The sequence below is a fragment of the Branchiostoma floridae genome, chromosome 2 (assembly GCF_000003815.2).
Source record: "Branchiostoma floridae strain S238N-H82 chromosome 2, Bfl_VNyyK, whole genome shotgun sequence".
NCBI classification, from domain to species: Eukaryota; Metazoa; Chordata; class Leptocardii; order Amphioxiformes; family Branchiostomatidae; genus Branchiostoma; species Branchiostoma floridae.
The window spans coordinates 302,194-324,233 of NC_049980.1; the positions used below are offsets into that span (position 1 = coordinate 302,194).

The 22,040-nt window shown below is 42.2% G+C and overlaps 4 protein-coding genes across 4 annotated transcripts; all 4 read right to left on the bottom strand.

Annotated features, from left to right (window-relative positions):
* Nucleotides 1–668: 668 nt before the first annotated feature.
* LOC118410493 (myosin-11-like) lies at nucleotides 669–10,325 on the bottom strand. Its single transcript, XM_035812232.1, has 6 exons — nucleotides 10,268–10,325; nucleotides 8,970–9,133; nucleotides 5,929–8,754; nucleotides 2,211–2,367; nucleotides 1,086–1,295; nucleotides 669–730 (listed from the first exon to the last, which is right to left on the bottom strand). The coding sequence occupies exons 1-6, from the start codon at nucleotides 10,323–10,325 to the stop codon at nucleotides 669–671; spliced, it is 3,477 nt and encodes a 1,158-aa protein (XP_035668125.1).
* Nucleotides 10,326–11,559: 1,234 nt separating this feature from the next.
* On the bottom strand, nucleotides 11,560–14,394 carry LOC118406199 (acid-sensing ion channel 4-A-like). The gene is made up of 3 exons (XM_035806107.1): nucleotides 14,250–14,394; nucleotides 12,757–12,848; nucleotides 11,560–12,132 (listed from the first exon to the last, which is right to left on the bottom strand). The coding sequence occupies exons 1-3, from the start codon at nucleotides 14,348–14,350 to the stop codon at nucleotides 11,939–11,941; spliced, it is 387 nt and encodes a 128-aa protein (XP_035662000.1). The 5' UTR covers nucleotides 14,351–14,394; the 3' UTR covers nucleotides 11,560–11,938.
* Nucleotides 14,395–14,705: 311 nt separating this feature from the next.
* On the bottom strand, nucleotides 14,706–17,819 carry LOC118410495 (acid-sensing ion channel 1C-like). The gene is made up of 6 exons (XM_035812235.1): nucleotides 17,724–17,819; nucleotides 17,080–17,205; nucleotides 16,274–16,426; nucleotides 15,616–15,760; nucleotides 15,051–15,107; nucleotides 14,706–14,710 (listed from the first exon to the last, which is right to left on the bottom strand). The coding sequence occupies exons 1-6, from the start codon at nucleotides 17,817–17,819 to the stop codon at nucleotides 14,706–14,708; spliced, it is 582 nt and encodes a 193-aa protein (XP_035668128.1).
* On the bottom strand, nucleotides 17,730–20,274 carry LOC118406210 (acid-sensing ion channel 5-like). The gene is made up of 5 exons (XM_035806116.1): nucleotides 20,190–20,274; nucleotides 19,543–19,634; nucleotides 18,965–19,066; nucleotides 18,307–18,433; nucleotides 17,730–17,822 (listed from the first exon to the last, which is right to left on the bottom strand). The coding sequence occupies exons 1-4, from the start codon at nucleotides 20,262–20,264 to the stop codon at nucleotides 18,394–18,396; spliced, it is 309 nt and encodes a 102-aa protein (XP_035662009.1). The 5' UTR covers nucleotides 20,265–20,274; the 3' UTR covers nucleotides 17,730–17,822; nucleotides 18,307–18,393.
* Nucleotides 20,275–22,040: the final 1,766 nt, after the last annotated feature.

The window sequence follows — 22,040 nt, forward strand, 5'->3', positions numbered from 1 at the left end:
TTTCCTTTCCTTTATTTTCCCTTGTCTATTTGTACCGGTTACTTTTGTTGAAACTAACTCATGCACAATCTGCCGTTAATCTCTGGAATTAGAGGCTTGGCAGTATGACAGAAGAAATGGTTGAGAAACGTTTTTAAAAACCCACTTAAGTTATTAATCTCTTGTGGAGATTCTTTATGTTTTCATTTCACATTTTTGTGATGTACTTCTGATTCATTTCGAACAACTCTAAAAGTTACATGTATCCACCTGGTAGTGTTCAAGCAAAAGGGCCTAAAGATGACATATGTCAGAAATATGCAATGTGTGTGTGTATGTTAAATTGTATTTGAATGTGTGTGTGTGTGTGTCTGTCTGTCTGTCTTTGTGTGTGTGTGTGTGTGTGTGTTTGTGAGTGTGCATGTGTGTGATGAACAGTTCACAGGCTTGTGTACATTTAAAGGTAAGCGGTCGAAACTTATATTGGACGGAGCACGAAACGCATTGTTCTTCATGTTTGAATTGCCTTCCGAATCGATCGGGTTATTATATGTTCTTTTGTTTCTATGTTCTAGCAAAGATCATAGACAAATATATTGAAGACACAATTGTTAATTCCATGGTATGGCAGGAACCTAAGTGTTGAGCTTGCCTTGTAAATTATAAGCATACTTTTTGTGAATAACATTTTACTTACGCAGAGGAGAGGTTGTTGCTTTCGTTGTTGTTTTAGCTGTAGTGCCGGGCTGGCCTGCAAAGAAATAATCAGAATTATTCAATGTTTGCCAGACAGCCATGTAAGACTTCATGATATTAATAACATAGCTATTAACTTAAAGAATAGTTGTGCACTTGATTTTTTTGGTGAGGCTCTGAACTCATTGATCACCATTCGCACATGTAATAATCAGGAGGAAGCTGATGGACATACGCACCTTCATATAGCTGACAAATGAATCCCTTGCGGTCGTTGCAGTGTTTGTCGGCCCATGAAGAACCAGTCGACCAAAATCCGGCACAGCCACTACGACCATGTGGACTTCCATGCCGCCAGTTGGAGTAGCCAGATGACGTCAGGGCTTGACCGTCCTCAAATGCCCACTGACCGTCTCGATTGGCGTAGGTCAGCCCAAGCCAGTAACCTCCGATGTCCTTCTGTAGACTGGCGAGAAAAGTGTTGGTCGCTCTGTCCTTCGGCATGGCTAACATGCCCCCGTCTTCGGCACAAGCCTGTCTGGCCTCATCGGGAGTTTTTGGTTCCGTAAAGCTCTTGTAGCAAACTCCGTTAAAACGAACGTAGTCTGCTATGGGACAACCTGTTAAAATTAAAAATTCATGAATTATGCTAATGAGATGACGTAATTGGTCAAAATCCAAGATGGCCGACAATATCATTATGACAATAACAGTATAACTAGCTTATTTTCAGTCGAATTTCATCACTACTTGGTATATTATTAGTCTCTACCAGACTCCGGATCGCTGGAAAATCGTGAAAATGGAACAAATAGAGAGGAATATAACCGGCCAGGGAACAGCTCCAGATCGCGTGCTGTTCCCTGGCTGGTTATATTCCTCTGGCCGGCTTACTCCTCTATTTTTTCCATTTCTACGATTTTTCCAGCGATCCGGAGTCTGGTAGAGACTAGTATTTTATTACAGAAAACGTTCTTGTGAACGCTTTCAATCAATTTCATGGGGTTTTCGTGCTATATGCTGAAAAGATGTATCTTAAGATTGATAATCCAAAATAGTGGATAGCAAACTACAGATTACGTCATTTTATGATGTCATTTTGACGTCGTTGCGTCTGCTTTTGACAACAGAAGTCTTATAGCACTTATATATTGATAAGAAACCTTTATTGGTAACTATTTGTGTGAAATATTCAGATATTATGGGAATTCCCCGTTTAAGCCAAAGAAAATCAAGTAATGACGTCATAATTGCGTCATATTACGTCATAATGATATAGAAATTTTAGGAATTATAGAACTTGACGAGCATATCACCCCCTGAAATTTTCGTGATCGTACAGTAAGCCTTGTTGAAAATACGAAGGAGCCCCTCCAACACCCCCCCCCCCGTCCAGGGAATGCCCCAAAAGCCCAGTCTGGATAGGGTTAATTAACATTTCCAGTATCACACTTCAGATTCAATTTATTGAAACAAAACTCATAAATCTGCATGCATTATCCTTTTAAATAAAACGAGCCGTTAACTTGTCTTACCTGACATCGTCTTCCCATTCACACACAGGAGAACCTCCATCCTCATACTGGGGTATGAGTACCACGTCACCGGGTAGAAACGAACAAACCTTGCGGTGATCGGAAGGACAAGAAGGTGCCGAACTTCTGAGTTCCTGTCAGTATTGCCTATAAGCACCTAGTAAGGACAAAAGTATGATATAGATTAATGCCAATGTTCTCAATTAATTTAACAATGATTACAAGCGGATTTTAAAAGATAAGAATGCAAAGTTGTCTTGTTTGTATCAATGCCATTTAATGTATTAATCACTTAAGAATAATGAAAAAAAATGAAAAAAATGCAAGTCAGACACTGGCTTACACATTATACCGCATTCATGCTGGGAATACATGTTAGAACCAGGGTCCTAACGGGGTGTTTGCAGAAACAAAAAAAATATGTATATGAAGATATAGAAACCAATCAAGCTAATGGCTTATTCTTCAGACGTTGTGTGGCTTGGTGCCTCTTTGGCGACGTCTTAGCATAGTTTGCGACCGTTTGACAAGAATTCCCCAAATCTCGCATTTGTAATAGGTCACTCGTCATAACAGATCACCTTTCTTGTAAACAGCAATACCCTACAAACTTCCATCGCGTAAAACAACCATACAGCTCGGCGAAAGGATAGAACACAAATACGGCTATAAGATAACGTTTGCCTACAAGTACAACCTTTTCCTGTCCATGTTCGGAGTATGTGTGCCAGATGTTGCCATCGGAGCTAAAGGTGAGTTTGTAGCTGGTCACCCATTGGTCGTAGTCAGCCCTTCCTTGTGTAACTACACCTGCTAACCTGGCCATTGTATTCAGATCAACCTATCAGAAAAAAACAATCGGACCATTAACGTCTGTGTCAGTCAGTCTATACAGACTATGACACTTGTCTACGCAAAAGGAACCTAAGCGACAGAGATGACTACAATACAAAAGTATACAAATTAAATTCAACCATTAACAAGTCTACCATTAACGTAGACTTGTAATAAATATGTGACGGAAGTTACAGTGATGAAAAACGACAAACGAACCAAAATATACACCTGGCCAGTGACGTTGAAACAAGAGACGACAATATGAAATATTGTATTAGCAAGGTTAGAATCAGTTATTTTTTATTCTCTTCGCCAAGAAGAGTATGAGAATGCTGACTTGGGTCTGTATGTAGGTCAACAGCAAATAACTCCAGAAATTGTGGATGGAACTTTGTGATTTTTGGTAGGTGTGTAGCGGTTGTCAAAATAAGTCAAAATGCAGCGGGGGGATTTTCACGATACCTGGTAGGTGTGTAGCAGTTTTGGAGAGGAGGGTCAAGTACGAAAATGGTTACCTAGCTCATACTAGCGGTGCTGTAGCGGGATTTGTATGTAAGTGCGTTTGTCTGTATGCAAGATAACTCGAGAACCCTTGAATGGATCCTGATGATATTTAATAGGTAAGTGGGTGTCAGGAAAACAAAGGTCAAGTTCGATAATGGGCCCTCTAGTGGCTGCCTAAGGTACTGCAGCAAAACTTTTAAATTATACACTTTGTGTTCTGGACAGGCTGTGGTCATGATTTTTGAGTGGTAGATTGCCCTTGGGACAGAGAGTAAGTGCTGTGAGTTTGGACCCCCTAGCGGCTTTTTGGGAACTGCAGGCACCGATTTTCTTTCAAACTTTGGACGAGAATAACTCAAGAACGTGTTGACGGATCATCAGGATTTCTGGTATGTAGATAGAATGAGTGATGACTTACACAATGTAATGCTTATTATGCAAATCAGCAGATAATTTGCATAATTAATGAGGAACGTTCATAAATCCATTCCAACAGCATATAACTCAAGAATCTGTGTATGGATTTTCATGATATTTAGTCTTTGAGTAGCGTTTGCAGAAAGGAAGGTTGTGTTCGAAAATAGTTGGCATATCATTTTCCGTTAGGACGGTAGCGGGCCGAGTGTGTGCGTCCGTTTGTTTGTGTAATGCATAACTCAAGAAGCCTTGAAAGGATCCTGATAATATTTGGTAGGTGGGTAGGGGTCAGAACAACAAAGGTCGAGTATGAAAGTGGGCCCCTAGCGGCTTCCTAAGGTACTGCAGCAAAACAATTTTTTACATCTTGTGTTCTGAACATGCTGTGGTCGTTGATTTTTGAGTGGTAGATAGCCTAAGTGACGACTTACATAATGTTATGCTGATTATTAAAATCAACAGCTAATTTGCATAATTAATGAGGAAAGTACAGAAATCCACTGAATTCCATGATAGGACTTTCTAACTTGTTTGCATTGTTTTTGGCTGAAAGGTACTTTATATAATAATCTACATGGAAAGATGCATTTAGTTGTAATTAGTGGCCAATCAACAGAAATAAACTGTTTTCTATATATATATATATATATCATATTGACCTATATCTATAGACACAGCTGTTACACAGATATTTTGCTGGAGGAGCTTGTGAGCTGGACGCTGTCACACTGGGGACAAAACCTCTGGAAGGCATGAAATTCTGATTGACCAGGCATGGTACCAGGTCATCTGTGATCACAGACTTGTTTGGGGGAGCATTTCTGGCTTTGTGAGGATCACAGTTCATGCTACTATTTAGTAATACATGAATAAGACCTTACACTTAAAGTCTTAAATAAAGGCATGATTATTTGGCGAAGAAATGTGTTTGTCGAACTCTAGTTTTTTTTAATTTTTTTTTATTTAGTTAGTTGCAATGGCAAGTCCATAACTGTACCTGAAGCCACTCCCTGTGCCAATCCCTATGCAAATCGTTGGGGCACCATCCTGTCGCATACCCACCGACCGAGTTTAAACGCGCTTTGTCTGTAGAACAATGCGGATGAATGGTAGATGCGGTGATCTTGGCGTCAAGGTTTCCCACCCCAGACGGCCCGACGCTGCACCTTTCTACAAGGAACATTTCAAGAAAAAGATACACTTTTAGAAAGCTTTTGAATTCGAAAGCAGAACAAGCGTTCAGAGACCCCATATCTTCGTAAAGCATGTTAAAGATTTTGTAAAATTCTTGTTTTTATTTTCTTGATGATAAAAACAAGGCAGTAATTTGCATAATGTATTTATCTAATATGCCTTTATTTAAACAAAAAAATTCGTTGCATATACTGTATGTGTCGGTGACTCATATTGAGGTCATTGACCCCGGACAGGCAGACCATCCCCTCCAAAATGGCAGGATGTACAAACTTTGTTGTATGTCTTAACATTTGACGTCAGAACAATGCAAATACTTTAAAAGTATTTTAAAAGAATCTGGACGCCCCAAGATTATCAAGACGTAAATGTAAGTTCATCTGTGGCGGTAATTAACGTTATGTTACAATTTTAAACTCTATATCCGTACACAAAATAAAGCAATTTTCAACAAGCTTTCGATCAGTCCTTTGATCTTTATCAAGCTGAAATGACCCAGACCGGAAGTGTGACGTCAGCAAGGGGTCAAAGGTGCTTGGAAGTCGATATCGGCCCCCTCTCGGCTGAGTAAAGAGGTTGGTGATCATGAGCTCTGATTGAAATCTTGCTATTTTGTGTACAGATGTAGAGTTTAAAAATTGTAACATAATGATCAAGACGGTTAATCATAGATATTCAGGTACGCCAATTTTATAACTACAATATGTTGCCATTAATTACAGGACGAACCTAGTGAATCAGTTTTCCAGTGTGTCGGTTGATCTACCTCTGCGTCCACCTGAAGGTGAGGTCGGCTGGTTCCAATTTGGGTCGCTTGATCCTCAGGGGTCGACACTTGGCCCTTCAGACGGCTGGTTAGCGTTGAGCGACTGTCCAGACGTCCTTCAAGGGCTAACACATGGTTTTCCAGACGGCTGAGCAGTCTTGAGAGGTTATCGAGACGTTCTTCAAGGTTCCGTTGGGCCAGTGCTAGGCGGTTATCATGGCGTTCTTTAGGAGTCGACACTTTGCCCTCGATACTGCTGTCCAGACTTAGGTGGTTTTCGATCCGTTCCTCAAGGGTCGATACTCGGTCCTTCAGATGGTGTATTACTGATGAATGCTTCTTGTGGCGTTCTTCAAGGGCTAATACTTTGCCCTTCAGATGGCTGACTTTTGCTGAGCAATTATCGTGGCGTTTCTGCAGGGTCCACATTTGGCCCTCGAGACGGCTCACCACACTTAAGCGGTTGTCGATCCATTCTTCAAGGGTCAACACTTGATCCTTCAGACTACTGACCGATGCAGAGCACTTCTTGAGGTGTTTTTCAAAGGTCAATATTTGGCCCTCCAGACGGCTGACCAATGCTGAGAGATTGACGTGGTGTTCCTCCAGGGTGGATACTCGGCTTTCAAGACGGCTGTCCAGACTTAAGCAGGTTTTGATCCATTCTTCAGGGTTCGATACTTGACCCTTCAGACTGCTGACCAGTGCTGACCACTTTTTGAGGTGTTCTTCAAAGGTCAACACTTGGTGCTCCAGACGGCTGATCAATGCTGACCGATTGTTGTGGCGTTCCTCCAGGGTCCATACTTGGCCCTCGACACGGCTTACCATAGCTGAATGCTTCTCCTGGTCTTTTTTTAATGTCAATACCTGTTCTTCCAGAAGGCTGAACAAAGCTGAACGATTGTCCTGGCGTTCTTTGATGGTCGACACTTGGTTCTCTAGGCTGCTCACCACTGCAGAACAGTTGTCATGGTGTTTCTCCAGTGCTGGTGGGTAATCAAGTTGCTCTTCCAGGGTCAAGAATAGGTTCATCAGACGACCTATTAGGTCTGAGTGGTTGTCCTGGCGTTCCGCAAGGGTTGACACTTGGTCCTCCAGACGGCTGAACAGTGTAGAACTGTTGTCATGACTTTCCTTGAGGGGCAATACTTGACCCTCCAGATGACTGACCAGCACAGAGTGGTTATCGTGGCGTTCTTCAAGACGAAATAATTTGTCCTCTTGACGACTGACCAGTGCTGAGAAGGTGCCTATATGTTCTTCAAGGGCAGACATTTGTTTCTCAAAACGGATGCCCTGTGCCGTGTGGTTGTTGCTGTGTTCCACCATTATCGACATTTGGCCATCCAGTCTGTTGAACAGTGATAAACGATCGTTCTGCATTTTCTCCAGGGTCAAAACTTGGTCTTTCAGACGGCTGATCAGTGTTGAGTGGGTCTTGAGGTGTCCTCCGTGGGTGGTTACTTGCTTCTCCAGACTACTGGTTAGCGTTGAGCGGTTGTGATTTTGTTCCTCACGGGGTGGTAGGTGCTCAACAAGTCGGCTGACAAGTGCTGCACAGTTGTCGACCCGTTCTTCGATGGTCGATACTTGGTCCTTTAGACGATCTATCACTGCTGAACGGTTCTTGACATGTTCCTCAAGGGTAAACACTCGGCCCTCTATACGGCGGATCAATGCTGAACTATTGTCTTGGCGTTCCGGAAGGGTCGACACTTTGCCTTCTAGTAGGCTAACCAGACTCAAGCGGTTGCTGATCTGTTCGTTGTTAAGACTCGACACCTGGTCATTTAGATTGGTGATCATTGCTGAAAGCGTTTCAAGGTGTTCATTAAGGGTCAAGACTGGGCTCTCCTCCAGACGGCTGTCGAATGCAGAACGGTTGTAATGACGTTTATTGAGGAACAATACTTGGCCTTCCAGACGGTTGACCAGTGCAGTGTTGTTGTCGTGGCGTTCCTCAAGATAAGACAATTGTTTCTGCAGACGGTTAACAAGTGCTGAATAGTTGCCGAGATGATCTGCAAGGGTCAATACTTGGTCCCGCATGCGGATAACCTGCGCTGAATGGGCGTTGCTGTGTTCCTCTTCCAAAATCGACACTAGGCCATCACGGCTGACAAGTGTTGAGTGGTTGTCGCATCGTTCCTCAGGTGTTGGTACTCGCTCTCCCAGTCGGTTGACAAGTGCTAAGCGGTTGTCCTGGTGTACCCCAAGGCTTGGTGCTTGCTCTTCCATTCCGTTGAAGAGTGCTGATCGGTTGTCTTCGTTTTCTACATCGGTTGAGCTTTTCTCTTCCATTCGGTTGACAGGTGCTGAGCGGTTGTCCTGGTGTACCACAAGGCTTGGTGCTTGCTCTTCCATTCGGGTGACAAGTGTTGAGCGGTTGTCTTGGTGTTCCACAAGGGTTGGGTCTTGCTCCTTCAGTCGGCTGACAAGTGCTGAGCTGTTGTCCTGGTGTACTACAAGGCTTGGCGCTTGCTCTTCCATTCGGGTGACAAGTGTTGAGCGGTTGTCCTGGTGTTCCTCAAGGTTTGGCGCTTGCTCCTCCAGTCGGTTGACTAATGCAGATTGGTTGTCGTGGTGTTCCTCAAGGTTCAATATTCGGTCTGGCAAACGGCTGACGCTCATGGATACGTTGTCTAGGAGTTTCTCGTTCTTCGATACCCGTTGTTCAAGGTTGTTGATCAGTGACAAGCATTTATCCAGATGTTTTTCCTGCTCCTTCAGGCTAAAGGCCGGATCGAAGCGAGTTTCGAGGTCTTTCCGAAGAGTCGAAAGTTGTTTCTCCAGACTACTGATCAACGCAGAGTGGTTTCGTACCTGTTTTGGAATGATTTTAAACACATGAGGCATTTTTCATTCGCCAAAATAAAGATCAAGCATGGGAACAACAGAAGTGAATAATTTGTCACACAAATAAGCTTAATGTGTTTTTCGAAACGGATTGGTGTTTACATGCCAAGCTACATGTAATTGCAAAGGATGGATAAGGGTGTGGTTTGGTAACATATCACGTGGTTAATTACAAAGCTTACCGTATCGAAGTCTGGATGTGGCGTGCTCACTTGCAGTATGATAAATGTTACAGACGTTATCAAAATTGCCATGACGACGGTTGTCTTGACAACGTGGGCCAGGCGGGAGCAAGACAGGAAACTCCGCACCTGGTCACAGGAGCCTTTTTCATCTTCATCAAAGTCTACAAAATACAATGATGGCGGTGCAATGTTCTTTTATCACGCAATGTTAGAAGCTTCAAAGAAGATTAATACTTATTGTTCCCCTTCGATGAATAACAATTCGTTGAAAGAAATTTAATAGCTTGCGCGCAAACAAAATATTAACATTCAGGCACGGAACGGGGCACAACCCGACTCTCGAGGCCTGTGGCCAGAATTGATGCCAATCTCTGTGATTGACGGGACAATGATATAATCATTCACGCCCATGTTTCCAAATAAGGCTTGATTTTGCGAGAGTTTGCAAGAACCGTGCCTGGTATCATTTATATATATATATATATAGAGAGAGAGAGAGAGAGAGAGAGAGACTCCTCCCTAAAAACATAGTATGGTATAAGGCCCCATCTGTATCTAGCACTGTCCGCGATTGAGCACGGTGCAGGAATGTCACAGGACTATCTTATAAAGCACGGTTTGTGATGCAGCAGATGTCGTTGCTAGGTTTTAAACATGTTTTTTTTTTGTTCAACATTCCCTAGTTTTTTAACCTTCCTACTACATGCAGCCTGTAAAGTCTATACTTGTATACTTCCTATTGCATTATTTACCAATCGTGGTAGCTGCAGGTAGTGATTGCATGACTGGCCCTGGTGCATGTAGGGGATATTTATCTAATAGTATTTACTTATTGGTTTGGCTGTTCAGCACGCACAACCGGGCTTGCCCAGGTAGGCTGTGGTTATTACAAAAGCTCGCCCTGCTGACGAAGATAAGGACAACCCATCTGTGATTCGTGGTTCTTCACAAACACAGGAACTCCATTTAACGTCCTATCTAAGCCCTAACCAAAGCTAGGTACAGGCCAGGATATTTGACAATAACAATGTAAAAGTACAAATCCATGAATAACTTTGATATATATATATATACACAAAATATTGTACATAATATTTACCTTGGTATATGTATCTACAGCCATATCTACAGTGAAAGGTAAATGCCAGTTCTAAAATAGGGTATATAGTCTCAAGTGCTGAGTGCTTATTACAAAAAGCAAGTACCAACCTGAGCTATCATTTTTGGAGCCATAAGTAGGGTTGACGTTCAGCTGGTCACGAATTTCTTTAGCATCTACTTGTCGGCCTCCCCACCAGTGAACCCTTTGTCCTCGGTCAGATTGTCCATCTCGTCCGCCGGTACCGGGGTCATTGCTTCGGTCTGCTCGGGGATTTCGACCGGGATTGTCCTGAGTACGTTGCGCCATGGCGGCTAGACGTACCGAATGATTTTCTGCTCTACTAAATCCTTCAATTATAGTCTGGCTTGGGGCGTTTTGAGTTTAGAAATCGTGATTTAATATGCACTATTATTCAATATGTATGAAGAAGGTTCTAAGATATTGGCTGCAGCACCATAACGTGCTGCATAATGACATATAATTACCAATATTGTTTACGTCGTGTTTTGGGGGTGAGGGTCCTTTAAGTTATACCTATTGTGTCGGAGAAAAACAAGCCTTTATTGGAAAAACAGTTACAAAACAAACATTTTAATCGACGTTAAGATACAACTACAGGAACAGCTGTACGTTGAGTTTCAACTAACCATACTAATGGACATGTAACAAACCTGATGAAAATGAAAATAAAGGCTTTCAACATAGCACAATATCAACTATGCAAACAGTTCAATTTCACTAGAACACCGCCCCCACTCCCACCTCTCCACATCAGCGGCCACGACCTTCAGATTGTACGCGTTGCAAAGTTACTGGGAGTATGGGTACAGGCTGACCTGAAATGGGCCACACATGTCACTCACATCACCAAACAGAGCTCAAAGCGACTTTTCATCTTAAGACAACTAAAGAAGTTCCACCTCCCCCAGGAAGACCTTCTAGCAGTGTACACATGCTACGTTCGGCCGCTCCTCGAATACGCTGCACCCGCCTGGAGTCCAGGTCTCACCAGTACCCAAGCGTCACAACTTGAGAACATACAACGTCGTGCGTGCCGCACAATTCTAGGCAAGCACTACTCCTCCTACTTAGAAGCCTGCCAACAACTCAACCTCCCGACACTTGAGGCGAGACGAACCCTGTTATGTAGAAAGTTCGGACTCAGACTGTTAAGCTCTCCCCTCTACCGTGACTGGCTTCCACCGTCCCGTGGCGAGATCAGCGGCCGTCTCACCAGAACTTGTAATAATCTGAACTCTGTTCTCACTAGAACTGCCTGGTACCATATATAACAGCAGCATGCCTTTCCTTGTCAGACTGCTAAATTCATCCTAGTACTGATGCAAAAGCACATCTGAATTCCGAACTGACCTGTTTGCTGCTGTTTACCCAATGCGTATGTACCTTAGTGCAATACGATGAAAAATCACGATTAATTGAATGTGCAATATTAGTTTTTAATCGCGTAATTCACTTTAGATATTTTAAACCTTGCTTCTTATCTTAATGTGCTAGGAATTGTATCGTTTATATTGTATGATGTGATAACTGTGCTGAATGTAATGCCATTACCTCAATTCAGCCGCAAGACTGCGATCCGTATGACATGCTCGCAATCAGTGACCCAGTACAAAAAGAAATGGCCAGCAAAAGTGTATTATGAGCCAAAAAAAGCCCCAGAGAGCAGGCTATGGAGGCTAACCATTCCCTAGGTTATTACGACCGATTAGTCAGTACCTATGCGTATGGTCGCATGTCTGAAACATAGTATACGTCCTTCGAACATGTGAACGGCTGCAGTAAAGGTAGACATCCATGAGTTTCTCTATATCATGGAGTTGAGTTTAGATTCACAAATAAACATTTATTTGTTGAATGCCGTGTTGTTGAAAGCTGTGCCCTTTTCCAGGTCGTATGCCGCGGCTTTATCGTCATCCACCGGCGGGCGGCGGCTCCTTCTCAGAAGTCCCTTCAGACGCTGCCACAGGTACTCCCACACCTCCAGTAGAGACAACACACTGGCTCCTATAAATAGGCCCATCATTCCTCCTATGTTACCTGTGGGTGGGGAGGGGGGCGTACACATTAGCGTACTCATTGTTTTCTTTTAGATAAATTCAACGTCTGAGGTTTGCAGAGGAACCCCTTTAGACGCTGCCACAGGTACTCCCACTCCTCCAGGAGAGACAACACACTGTCTCCTATAAACAGGCCCATCATCCCTCCAATGTTAACTGGGTTCGTTATGGGAGAGAATCAAGTATGTTAAGGTACACTTGGGTGGTGCACTGCACTTGGGGTACCAGTGTGGCGCAGCGGGTTTCGAAAGATTACTCGACGTATTTCAGAGATTAAGAACTAATTGTGATACGTTTTGTGTATTTTGTTGTTTTCTAAGTCATATTTGACGTATTACACAAAGTGTAAATTATAAAAACATGTGGCGAAAATAACACACAGTGAACGAACCCCGCAATGCCGCACCGGGGTCACGGGGGCACCTTTGGCTGACAGTTTGTTAGAGTGATGAGTACAGGATGGGAGTAAGGCAGTGAGAAAACAAAGACCCTGTTCACACTAAGCAAAATCTACGCCAATCTATTCGCTTGAAGCGCAAATTGACTTCGGATCAATTCGAGTAGTTTTCCAAGGGACATAGTTTGTGATTAACATCCTACTTACTTGCAAGCTGCCCTCCGTCCATGGCTTTTAGCTGCCTGATTTTCTGGTAATTCAGTTCCTCGTAGTACACGCTGAAGACAACACCGTTTTCTCTGGAATAAGCAACAGAAATATCATTACCATGACTCTCAGGCGCAAGTTCCTGCCTCCAGAATAACGTGTATTCTGAGATATTTAGCGACATGATATTTATCTTGTCAATTCATAGTCCATATCATCGTCCATGACCTAGCCAAAGTGACTCCGGAGAGCTACTATATATAATATACAAGCAAATGCGTCCTCGGCCTCCAATCCAGAGTCACCAAGGCTATTCCATACTCATCATTTGCAGCTAGGAATACTGCCTTTACAGCAATAACACTATTCTCCGAACGTTCAATGAATTACAACATCACTAAAATGCGAGAAGAAGCCGCGCCTGTATAGTAGACTACGATACCCGTATATACGTAATATGTATTTGTGTAAATACGATGGTGAGTCAGAAAGTAATGCAAGTGGTTTCATAACAGACTCGTTTTTTAATAAACTGAGTTGAAATTTGGCACAAAATTAGAGGCATATGTCTTCTTGAAATTGATTGTTTTAAATTTGGTCTTACCATTTGATGAGCAACTCAGTTAATTTCAAGATGAACACACCCTTGGTAGCTTGTCAGACTATCAATTCCTCTAAATCTGACTTACTGACAATCCATTAAGGAGGTTGAGATTATACATGAATGATACCAAATGTCTCTATAGGTTACGTGCCAATTTTCATTTCTAAACTCGTAATGGTTCTTTACTTACAGCTGCTAGGATGCAGTAAGTTGTGTTATAGAGCTGTTGGATTTATACACGAATTCGTGAGTTTTTTGGTTAAAAGATTACTTTTCCATTAACCAAGAGAAACGAAACTTTACACAGATATTAACTGTTTAAAGACCAAAAGATGTGCTAAGTTTCATATCTCTTTGTTAATGGGAAAAAAGGCTACAGAAAGTTTTAATCATAACACCGCAGATTTCATGACCCTGAAGACCGAGTATACCTCACTCTACACCAGCAACGAAAAAAGAAAAGCTGCTCGGATTTCAGAGTTGAAATTAAGCATGTGGCTTATAGATGGATGCAGCTTATTGCATGTGCTGGCTTAGTCTCCTACAATAGCAAGAAATGGTGTAGGGAAATTCTTAATTGTACGTTATTTGGTCCTCACTTTTCTTCTGACGGGATACCAAGGGTGTGGTCACCTTGAAAGCAGCTCAGTCACTCATAAAATAATGAGCAACAAATTTAGATATTTCAATCTCAAGAGGAGATATGTCGTAACCTTTGTGCCAAATTTCAACTCATTCGATCAAAGAACGAGTCTGTTATGAAACCACTTGCATTACTTTCTGACTCACCCTCGTATGTATTTGTTTAGTGACCTGTAATACAGAAATCTGGGATAACATGTACAATAAAGGTTTTTATCCAATCGTTTGTATGTCACAACATACTCACGCCATGTAGGCTGGGTCTATGCCGTATGCTGTGGATATGTGTTCTTCTGTCAGTTTGTTTGGCCAGCCTGCGTACGACACAGACGTGCTGTACTTGGTCATACTGCAGGGTACGGGACAGTTACACTCCAGTTCTCCTCTGGTCACCTGTGCTGTAATTAGGAAGAAGACAAGGAAGACGCTGAATAGCACACAGTTATCCATACAAAACCAGCGGCTATGCAAGCTCGATGACCGTCTGTCACCTTCCTCGGGGCAGTTCTGACTGGTTCACGTTGCACTGTAGCACAGGCGTTGCTGCTTGCGAATGCGGTCCCAAACGCAAATTATCGACATGAATAGTTAATGGTATGTTTACAATGTCGTACCAGTGTGCATTGCAAACACTGCATTACTTTTCTATGTATATATGTGAATACTTTGGAAGCCTGGGACCGCATCTGTTAGACACCAACACCTATGCTGCAGTTGCAGTGCAATGCAAATTAAAACCATCACGAGTATCTATATACCCATGCTTGAGTACAGCTTGATAAATGTGTGTTGCACAACGCCTTTTGGGTTCAGTGAGGATAAGATGACGTCACCTAATCGCATAGAAATAAACAGTCAAAGGTGTGTCGAAACTACAGAGAAAACATCATGTGCCAGCTCAAGCTAAACGACGCGTCGGAACGTGGCCGTCTGCTCTTTGAAAAAAAGATAAATTCTTTCTCAAAGTTACGACTTTCTTTAACAACATTAAAGGTTCCCCTTATCACAATTTTCAGTATATTGACCGATTTCAACACGGTAAACTCACCAAGTACTTCTCTGACACAGGTGAACATTGTGATCGGGTCGCACGATGGCGCTGTTCCTGTAAGTAGCGCAAAATAAGAAGGAATATGACAACACTAACGTATCCTGTCGCAATACCTCGCAATTATGAACCCAAGTATTCAAATCAGATATATTCATCCGTAAGTAGCTCCGGCAATGATAGTGTGTTTGGCCAAGGTCTTGGGTTAGAATCTTTTGACATGCCCCGTGGACGTTGTGTCCTTAACCTTGGGAATGGCACTTAACATTTTATTTGCCATCCTCGCTTCCCTCAGATAAAAGTGTGGCTGGGGACATCCCTCAGATAGAACGGTAAATGGAGGTCCCGTATTTAAGAAGAGCCACACCTCGAAGCGTTAAAGAACCCACCGCACTTGTCCAAAAGAGTAGGGGTCCTTCCCGTTATGAGTGGATCTGGTTAATACATCAATTCGGATATGTGGCTTGACTGTTCAGTACAAATCCGAGTGTAGTATGCAATGATGTGGTTCAAAGGGTATGCAATACAAATTAAACCAACAGGAAAACCAAAGCAAAGGACGTACCAGGCAGGTAGAACGGTCGGCATGCACAGTTCGCAACGATGTGTTTACTCCTGCACTCCAGATAGCAGGCAGGTAAGGTGTAGGTGTCGTAATACTCCAGCTGTCGGTCCTCGCAGACCCCCCACGGAGGAACATGGTTCTCGTACTGGGGGGGGGGGGGGGGCGGCGATAGTGTGAGATAAAAGAATTTTGCCCAAATTAACATCGCAGTTTATCCCCTTGAAACAGAGCAGGTCACTTACTTGCTTGGTACTCGGCAGAGTCTGACCGCACTAGAGAGCGCCTAGATGGATTGTCTTGATAAATAAACGTATAAGTGTATATGATAAAAGGGTAAATCTTGTTGAGGTCGGAAAATCATTGGATTTTTTTGGCCCTTTAACAGTGTGTTATCATAGTATTACTGTGGAATTTCACGTTTTGGTATCTCTTGTTTTGCACATGCTAAGGTTCTACAATAATACTATAAAATGCGCTAGGGGAGCCCATTACGAAATTTGACAGTCACTTTGCCGACACTTACACACTCCAAATTATCAAACAGATTCATAAGTTCTTGAGTTGTGCTTTACATAAAGGCACACGATTAGTATTTTCGTTATTTCTAACAGTCAACTGGTCATTCCATTTTAGACAACACCTAAAGCAGAGTACCTACCAATGTCCGTTTGATGGCGATGAAGGCGTGGTTGCCCGGTGCGAGGGCGATGCCCTGGGTGTCCATGATAGCGGGCTCTCTCGGGTCGTGCACTAGGAGCTTCAGTCCGATCTCAGAAACACCGCCAGTGAAATAGTTTTCCGTGTAGTCATCCTATGGGAAGAAATCGCTTCCATTGATCCACAACCTTTATCAGTCACAGTGTTAGATAAAAGGGTCAAATGTCGACCTTTTCGGGATCTTTTGTTTCGCTTGTATTCAATACCTGGTAAACCGCCTTATACCCTTGTATCGTAACACACCATGTTTATTTTGTAGAGTAAAATTGTATATCCGGGAAGTTTTATTTGATTCATCCACACTCGTTAATCTTTCCAATAATTGTGGTTCCTTTTACGTACTCGAGGTGCAGCTGTCCTCAAACATGGGACTTCCGCTTAGCACTCTATCAGAGTGAGGTAATTGTTGTTATGAAATCATTTTAACCTGACTGATGTGAGGAATGGAAAGTGCCCTTCCAAAGAGCACATTGTTAGCGTGACATGTCAGGGGATTGGAATACAGGACCTTTGGAGTGCACATCCTTCCATCTAGAATTGGTGATTCTTCACAAATAACCCGGACTCCAGGAAGAATAGTAACATATCAGTCGCTAATGGAGATCTGTATAACCAAACCAAACCAAACCCTACCATTACACCACATCGATACCATGGTGCACACTTGAAGTTGTTTTAAACAGCATGCATGTCATTTAAAAAAGAGAAAAAAAATAAAAATAAATCTATGAAATAAATTTTTCTCACCACTATGATGTCGAGAAAGGCCATGAAGCCGTTGCCGGATCCTTCCATAGTCTGTTTCAGTGGGTTGTTCTCGTCGGCGTTGAAAGTGTAGCAGTTCCCGAAGTAGTTGAATGAATGGGTGAAGTTCTGTGGTTAAGAGCATTGTCAAGTAAATGGTTACTTATAGAACATGGCGAACACTACAGATCTAAAAAAAACAAGTGAAGTCATCGGTTGACTTCACAAATTTTTTTCTGAATCTGTGAACTTTAATACCTCCATAATAAAAAAAATAGAAATACGTTTCGGTGTGTCTGTGTGTCTTAAACTTATAGCAGACAGGGCATTATCTAGAAGATGTACCAATTGTGCAAAAAATTGCATAATCAATACAAAATTGCAATTAATTGGGACTATCGGAATCACATTCTTCTAACATGTTTAAGTGTGTACACAATGAATAGATTATGCAAATGAATACATCTACATAATTTAGGATGGAATTTACACGTGGAGTTTGGCAAAACGAAAGGACTATTACAACTGCAATGTAAATACAGTAATCCTTTGTTATTTTCGCTTGATGCTTCTGATCATACGTTTAAAAGCCACAATGTATGGCCGATTATATAGTCAACATGCACAAGTGCCACCTTTCGACTTACCATGGGTGTACAGAAGATGCCTTTCCAGAAGCAAAGTTTTAAGCGAAGCGGTGAAACTTCGAATCCCTTTTCCCTCACAATGTCCTCTATCTTCATGTCCTGTTTCGTTGAACAATGTAAACAAAGCATAACAATAAATAAGGTATTATGCGAGGAATGGAAGCGTCTTCAAACTATAATTTTATAAGGGTTATAAAATACAACATTCGAATTGGCTGAAAGAGACAAATAGTGATGGAAATGATACACTGTATCCGTGGATATTTCAAACAAGTTGGTTATTACTGAAGAGCATTGATACAACGTTTTCGCAAAATTACATGTGTATATGGTATATTCTGGCGCATTTTAAAGTTCATTTGTGCACGAGGTAGGTTAAAAAAACTGTCAAAACGTGATTTGAAAGAGGAAATGTGTTAAAGGCTATTGAGTACTGATTCCTGGCTTGTCGGACAATACTTTGCTTTTTGGGAGCTCTGTAAGGACTATAGATAGACAACGATTTAAACCTTTGACCGGCCGGGTGACCCCAAACTGTCCTGCTAACCACTAGAACATTGTTGTGGACCTTGCCGTGACGTACCTCAATGTTTAAAGTTGAGTTGACAGTTTCGTCAGGCGGTACACCGCTGGACAGGATTGTGGACACGTTCAGCTGAACCCCGTTCAACTACATGGACAGGTAGTACCAGTCCGCCACTTTCAGTTTACTGGCATCAAATATGTAAACATCCAAAGAAAGATGAAAAGAGAAAGATTAGATGAATTAAACTGAATGCATACAGACACGCACGATCGCACACACACAGACACACACAAACGCACACACAGACGTGATCATACACAAACAAATACAAAATAAAACCGCACACATAAGCAAAATACACACACACACACACACACACACACACACACACACACGCCCATACACACACACGCACACACACACACACACACGTACACACACGTACACACACACGCATACACATACGCACACACACACGCACATACACTCACACACACATAGACACACACACACAAACACAAACACACACACACTTACACACACACAAACACATAAACGCATACACACACACACACGCACACACACACACATACACATAAACACACACACAAAAACACACACACACACACACACAAACACACAAACACTTACATAGATACATTATTCAGACTCTATTTCTGCATACATTATACGATTAAACTAATATATTACGTACTTGTTCATGTTGCAGATTGTGACGGCCGGAAATAGTAAGTCGCCAGCCGTGAACTCCAGACGGGTGTAAGTGATGGTGTCGTAGGTGAAGTATGAGTAAATCCTGGGGGGGGGGGGGGGAGGCAAAGTTCATATACGATAGCAAGACTATATCAGACAACAGATGATAAATTATAAGTATAAGTATAAATTCAATCTTCGCTCATCCTCAGGCTATTTCAAACTCTAGAACTCAAATACCCCTGCAGTTCCAAAGACAGCGAATAGGGACCAGACTTTTTTCCACGTCTTCCAGACCACATGACTTATCATTGATGTCCAAAGCTTGGTCAGAACACGAGATCTTTTCGGCAAAAGTCCCGCTGCAGTACCAAATCAAGCCGATAGGGGACCGACATTTCTCCGGGTTTTGGCAAAACCTAACAGCAAATACCAAATATCTATAGTTCCAGATATGACTTCGCGGGTAATGCTCTACACAAACAGACAAGCTTACACACAAACCCGAAAACATTTACCTCCTTGTCGAATGTAATAAACAAAGTCAGAATCTGAAGTTAGGTAACTATTAATACTTACATAGAACCGAACATATATCCGAACCCGGCGTAAGAGGCGAGAATGACGAATATCCACCACGCACGAAAATATTTGCTCGGAGCGATGAAAATCTGAGGAAATGAATAACAAAAACACAGTGTGACTACAAAATGTAGTAGGTCATTTGCCAATTGCGTTTGAGAAAAAACGCGGAAATATTTAGGCCGAAAAAATCGTCAACGTTTGGTCAAAGTGAGACTTTTGTGAATCTGGAGTAAGCGAATGCTAACATGACTTCAATATCTAGGCCTGATTGATTGTTGATATTACATTAGTATCGTCATAGTACAGTGGAAGCCGCTTAATTGCACACCTTATTTGCCAGTGTATTCCGTGCAGTTATCCAGGTGGAGCAATAATGGTTTGGGATTTGAGGATTACGTGCAATAAACAGAAGTGTGCGGTAATCCGTTGTGCAATTAACGGGCTTTTACTGTATATGGACATTAGCAAGTCAGCGATGACATAAATGGACGGATAATAGCACCTATTTTGAACATAGTGTAAAACGGCCTTTTCAATACTCGGTGTGGGTGCCCTTCCATTCACAACAACATTTTGCAATCAAGTGTAGAAAGACCCTCATTTCCAGCACTAAACAGACGTATTAGAGTAGGGACACCTACCCTGTTGAGTCCGTGTAGAGTTGTGTTACCGGCGAACTCTTTCTCCGGGGACTCTTTCTCGTCTTCGGGCGGCATGGCGGAAGGTTACATCGATCTGAAACAACAACTGTGGTGTAGTAGAGTAGAGCTACAGTAAACATTAAGAGTCAACAACTGTTGCGGCACAGACAAAAATTAAACAAAACGAACCTAGGGCAAGCGCAAATCACGGATGTTAAATAAATTTGACAGATCTCTAACGACAGAAATGAGGTTGCCTCAAATATAAAATATATTATCCACATTTGCCATACTGGCAGAAACTGTTAAAGTAGTTGCTTTAAAAAGTACTATTACGACCGTTTTTGTTGTTGTTTACTCTTTGTCCAGATTCAGACATTTTGTTGTCTCCTTATGAAATTAACGACCAAAAATAAGAAACAGACAGTCATCGTCGTGACTACCATGGCGCAAGGTGCAGCATAGAGGGTTCACAATTTGTATTACCATGCTTTATTATATGTTTACGTTGATTAAAATATAGAGTTGTTTTTCTTGGAAATATTTAATACTTATCTTGATAAAAACATTCTTTTGGGTGTTCTATAATGCATTCACATACCTTCTACTTACTATGTTTTGCTGCCCGGCCCGGCAGTAAACCAGTAACTTCACCCAAGGCCTGTATACGGAGTTACCTCTTGTCTAAAACTTTGTCGTTCAAGTACCTTTGTCGAGTCCACAGCTGGAACTATGAAGCTGTCCCGAAGCTATTTCCTTGTATAGCTTAATGTACTCTGTAGATCACTGAGACCTGACGTGCAAGTGTTGCTGTGAAAAAAGGTATGATCAATGTCGTTTAACACAAGAAAAAAAGGCACTGTATGTTCGCCCTTTCCTGACGCAGTTGTTAGCTTGTCATGTTGTCAGCTATATACACAGCTATACGACGGCCTACAGAACGCATAAGTGATGACGCCATCATTGTGTGGGAACTACAGATTCATTAACGTTAGTTCATCTTTATCCGCTGGATAACCCATATCCGTTGTAGATGAAAACAGACAGGGTATTCAAAGACATCAGATCGACGGACGGTGATTTCAAACTGTATTGTTTTGACCACGTTGCAATTTGAAACCAACGTCTATCTTTCGACTTGGTATCCCTAAATCCCCCGTTTCTGAGGAAACGGACATAGCTTACCCCGCGGATAAAGGTAAACTTGCATTATATAGCTTCTCGTAATCAATCGTAAGTTTTTGGAATCCCCAAGAGGCAATTAACAGTCTAGGGCCTAAGTAGAACATTCCAGAAGTGGATATTTACCGGTGTCACAGCGATCTCACCCCCGAGGGGCGAGATCACTAGCGAGACTCAAGGTCTCGGACCGGAGTTTCTTTTACGATTTCGGAGGTTGTTGGACAGCCTCAGGCCGAAGGGCTACAGTTCCGCTATTAAACGTAGCGAAATTTAATCATTATGGCGGAAAGTCGTTTACTACCTCTTTCCGACAAACATATTGGTACCGTCTGTTGCCTCTTTATTTTGGTTAGAATATGTAGTAAAATTTTAATTTTGGACCCGAAAACTATCATTTTTTAACACTTTTTTGATCGAAGCTGCTTGGAAAAAACGAATTTTCCCAGGCTAACGGCCTACGTGGTAGAGAAGCTAAATACTTCATGTCTGTGTAAAATGAAAATAAAAAAATTCCATGTGATAACTTTTTTGCAATCTCCGATGACGTCATTTCTTCGAAATCGCATGAAAAACGACGATATTTGGGTCATCAGGCGAAAAAACCGCATCACCGTTGCAGCGGACTAATACAAAAATGGTTTCGATGGCCGACCAACTACTCCTCGCACA

Bases quoted from the DNA above. Each gene is read 5' to 3' on its own strand.
- LOC118410493 (XM_035812232.1), bottom strand. From the start codon at position 10,325: ATGACCCCGGTACCGGCGGACGAGATGGACAATCTGACCGAGGACAAA. The intron at 8,755-8,969 runs GTAAGCTTTGTA...ATTCCAAAACAG, and splicing joins CACATCCAGACTTCGATACG to GTACGAAACCACTCTGCGTT. The intron at 1,296-2,210 runs GTAAGACAAGTT...TAATTTTAACAG, and splicing joins GAATGGGAAGACGATGTCAG to GTTGTCCCATAGCAGACTAC.
- LOC118406210 (XM_035806116.1), bottom strand. From the start codon at position 20,264: ATGCCGCCCGAAGACGAGAAAGAGTCCCCGGAGAAAGAGTTCGCCGGT. The intron at 19,067-19,542 runs GTAAGTATTAAT...CCCCCCCCCCAG, and splicing joins GGATATATGTTCGGTTCTAT to GATTTACTCATACTTCACCT. The intron at 18,434-18,964 runs GTACGTAATATA...ATTTGATGCCAG, and splicing joins ACAATCTGCAACATGAACAA to TAAACTGAAAGTGGCGGACT.
- LOC118406199 (XM_035806107.1), bottom strand. From the start codon at position 14,350: ATGACCAAGTACAGCACGTCTGTGTCGTACGCAGGCTGGCCAAACAAA. The intron at 12,849-14,249 runs GTGAGTATGTTG...TGCTTATTCCAG, and splicing joins ATAGACCCAGCCTACATGGC to AGAAAACGGTGTTGTCTTCA. The intron at 12,133-12,756 runs GTAAGTAGGATG...CCCCACCCACAG, and splicing joins GGACGGAGGGCAGCTTGCAA to GTAACATAGGAGGAATGATG.
- LOC118410495 (XM_035812235.1), bottom strand. From the start codon at position 17,819: ATGAAGATAGAGGACATTGTGAGGGAAAAGGGATTCGAAGTTTCACCG. The intron at 17,206-17,723 runs GTAAGTCGAAAG...TCTTAACCACAG, and splicing joins GCATCTTCTGTACACCCATG to AACTTCACCCATTCATTCAA. The intron at 15,108-15,615 runs GTACGTCCTTTG...CGCTACTTACAG, and splicing joins CCGACCGTTCTACCTGCCTG to GAACAGCGCCATCGTGCGAC.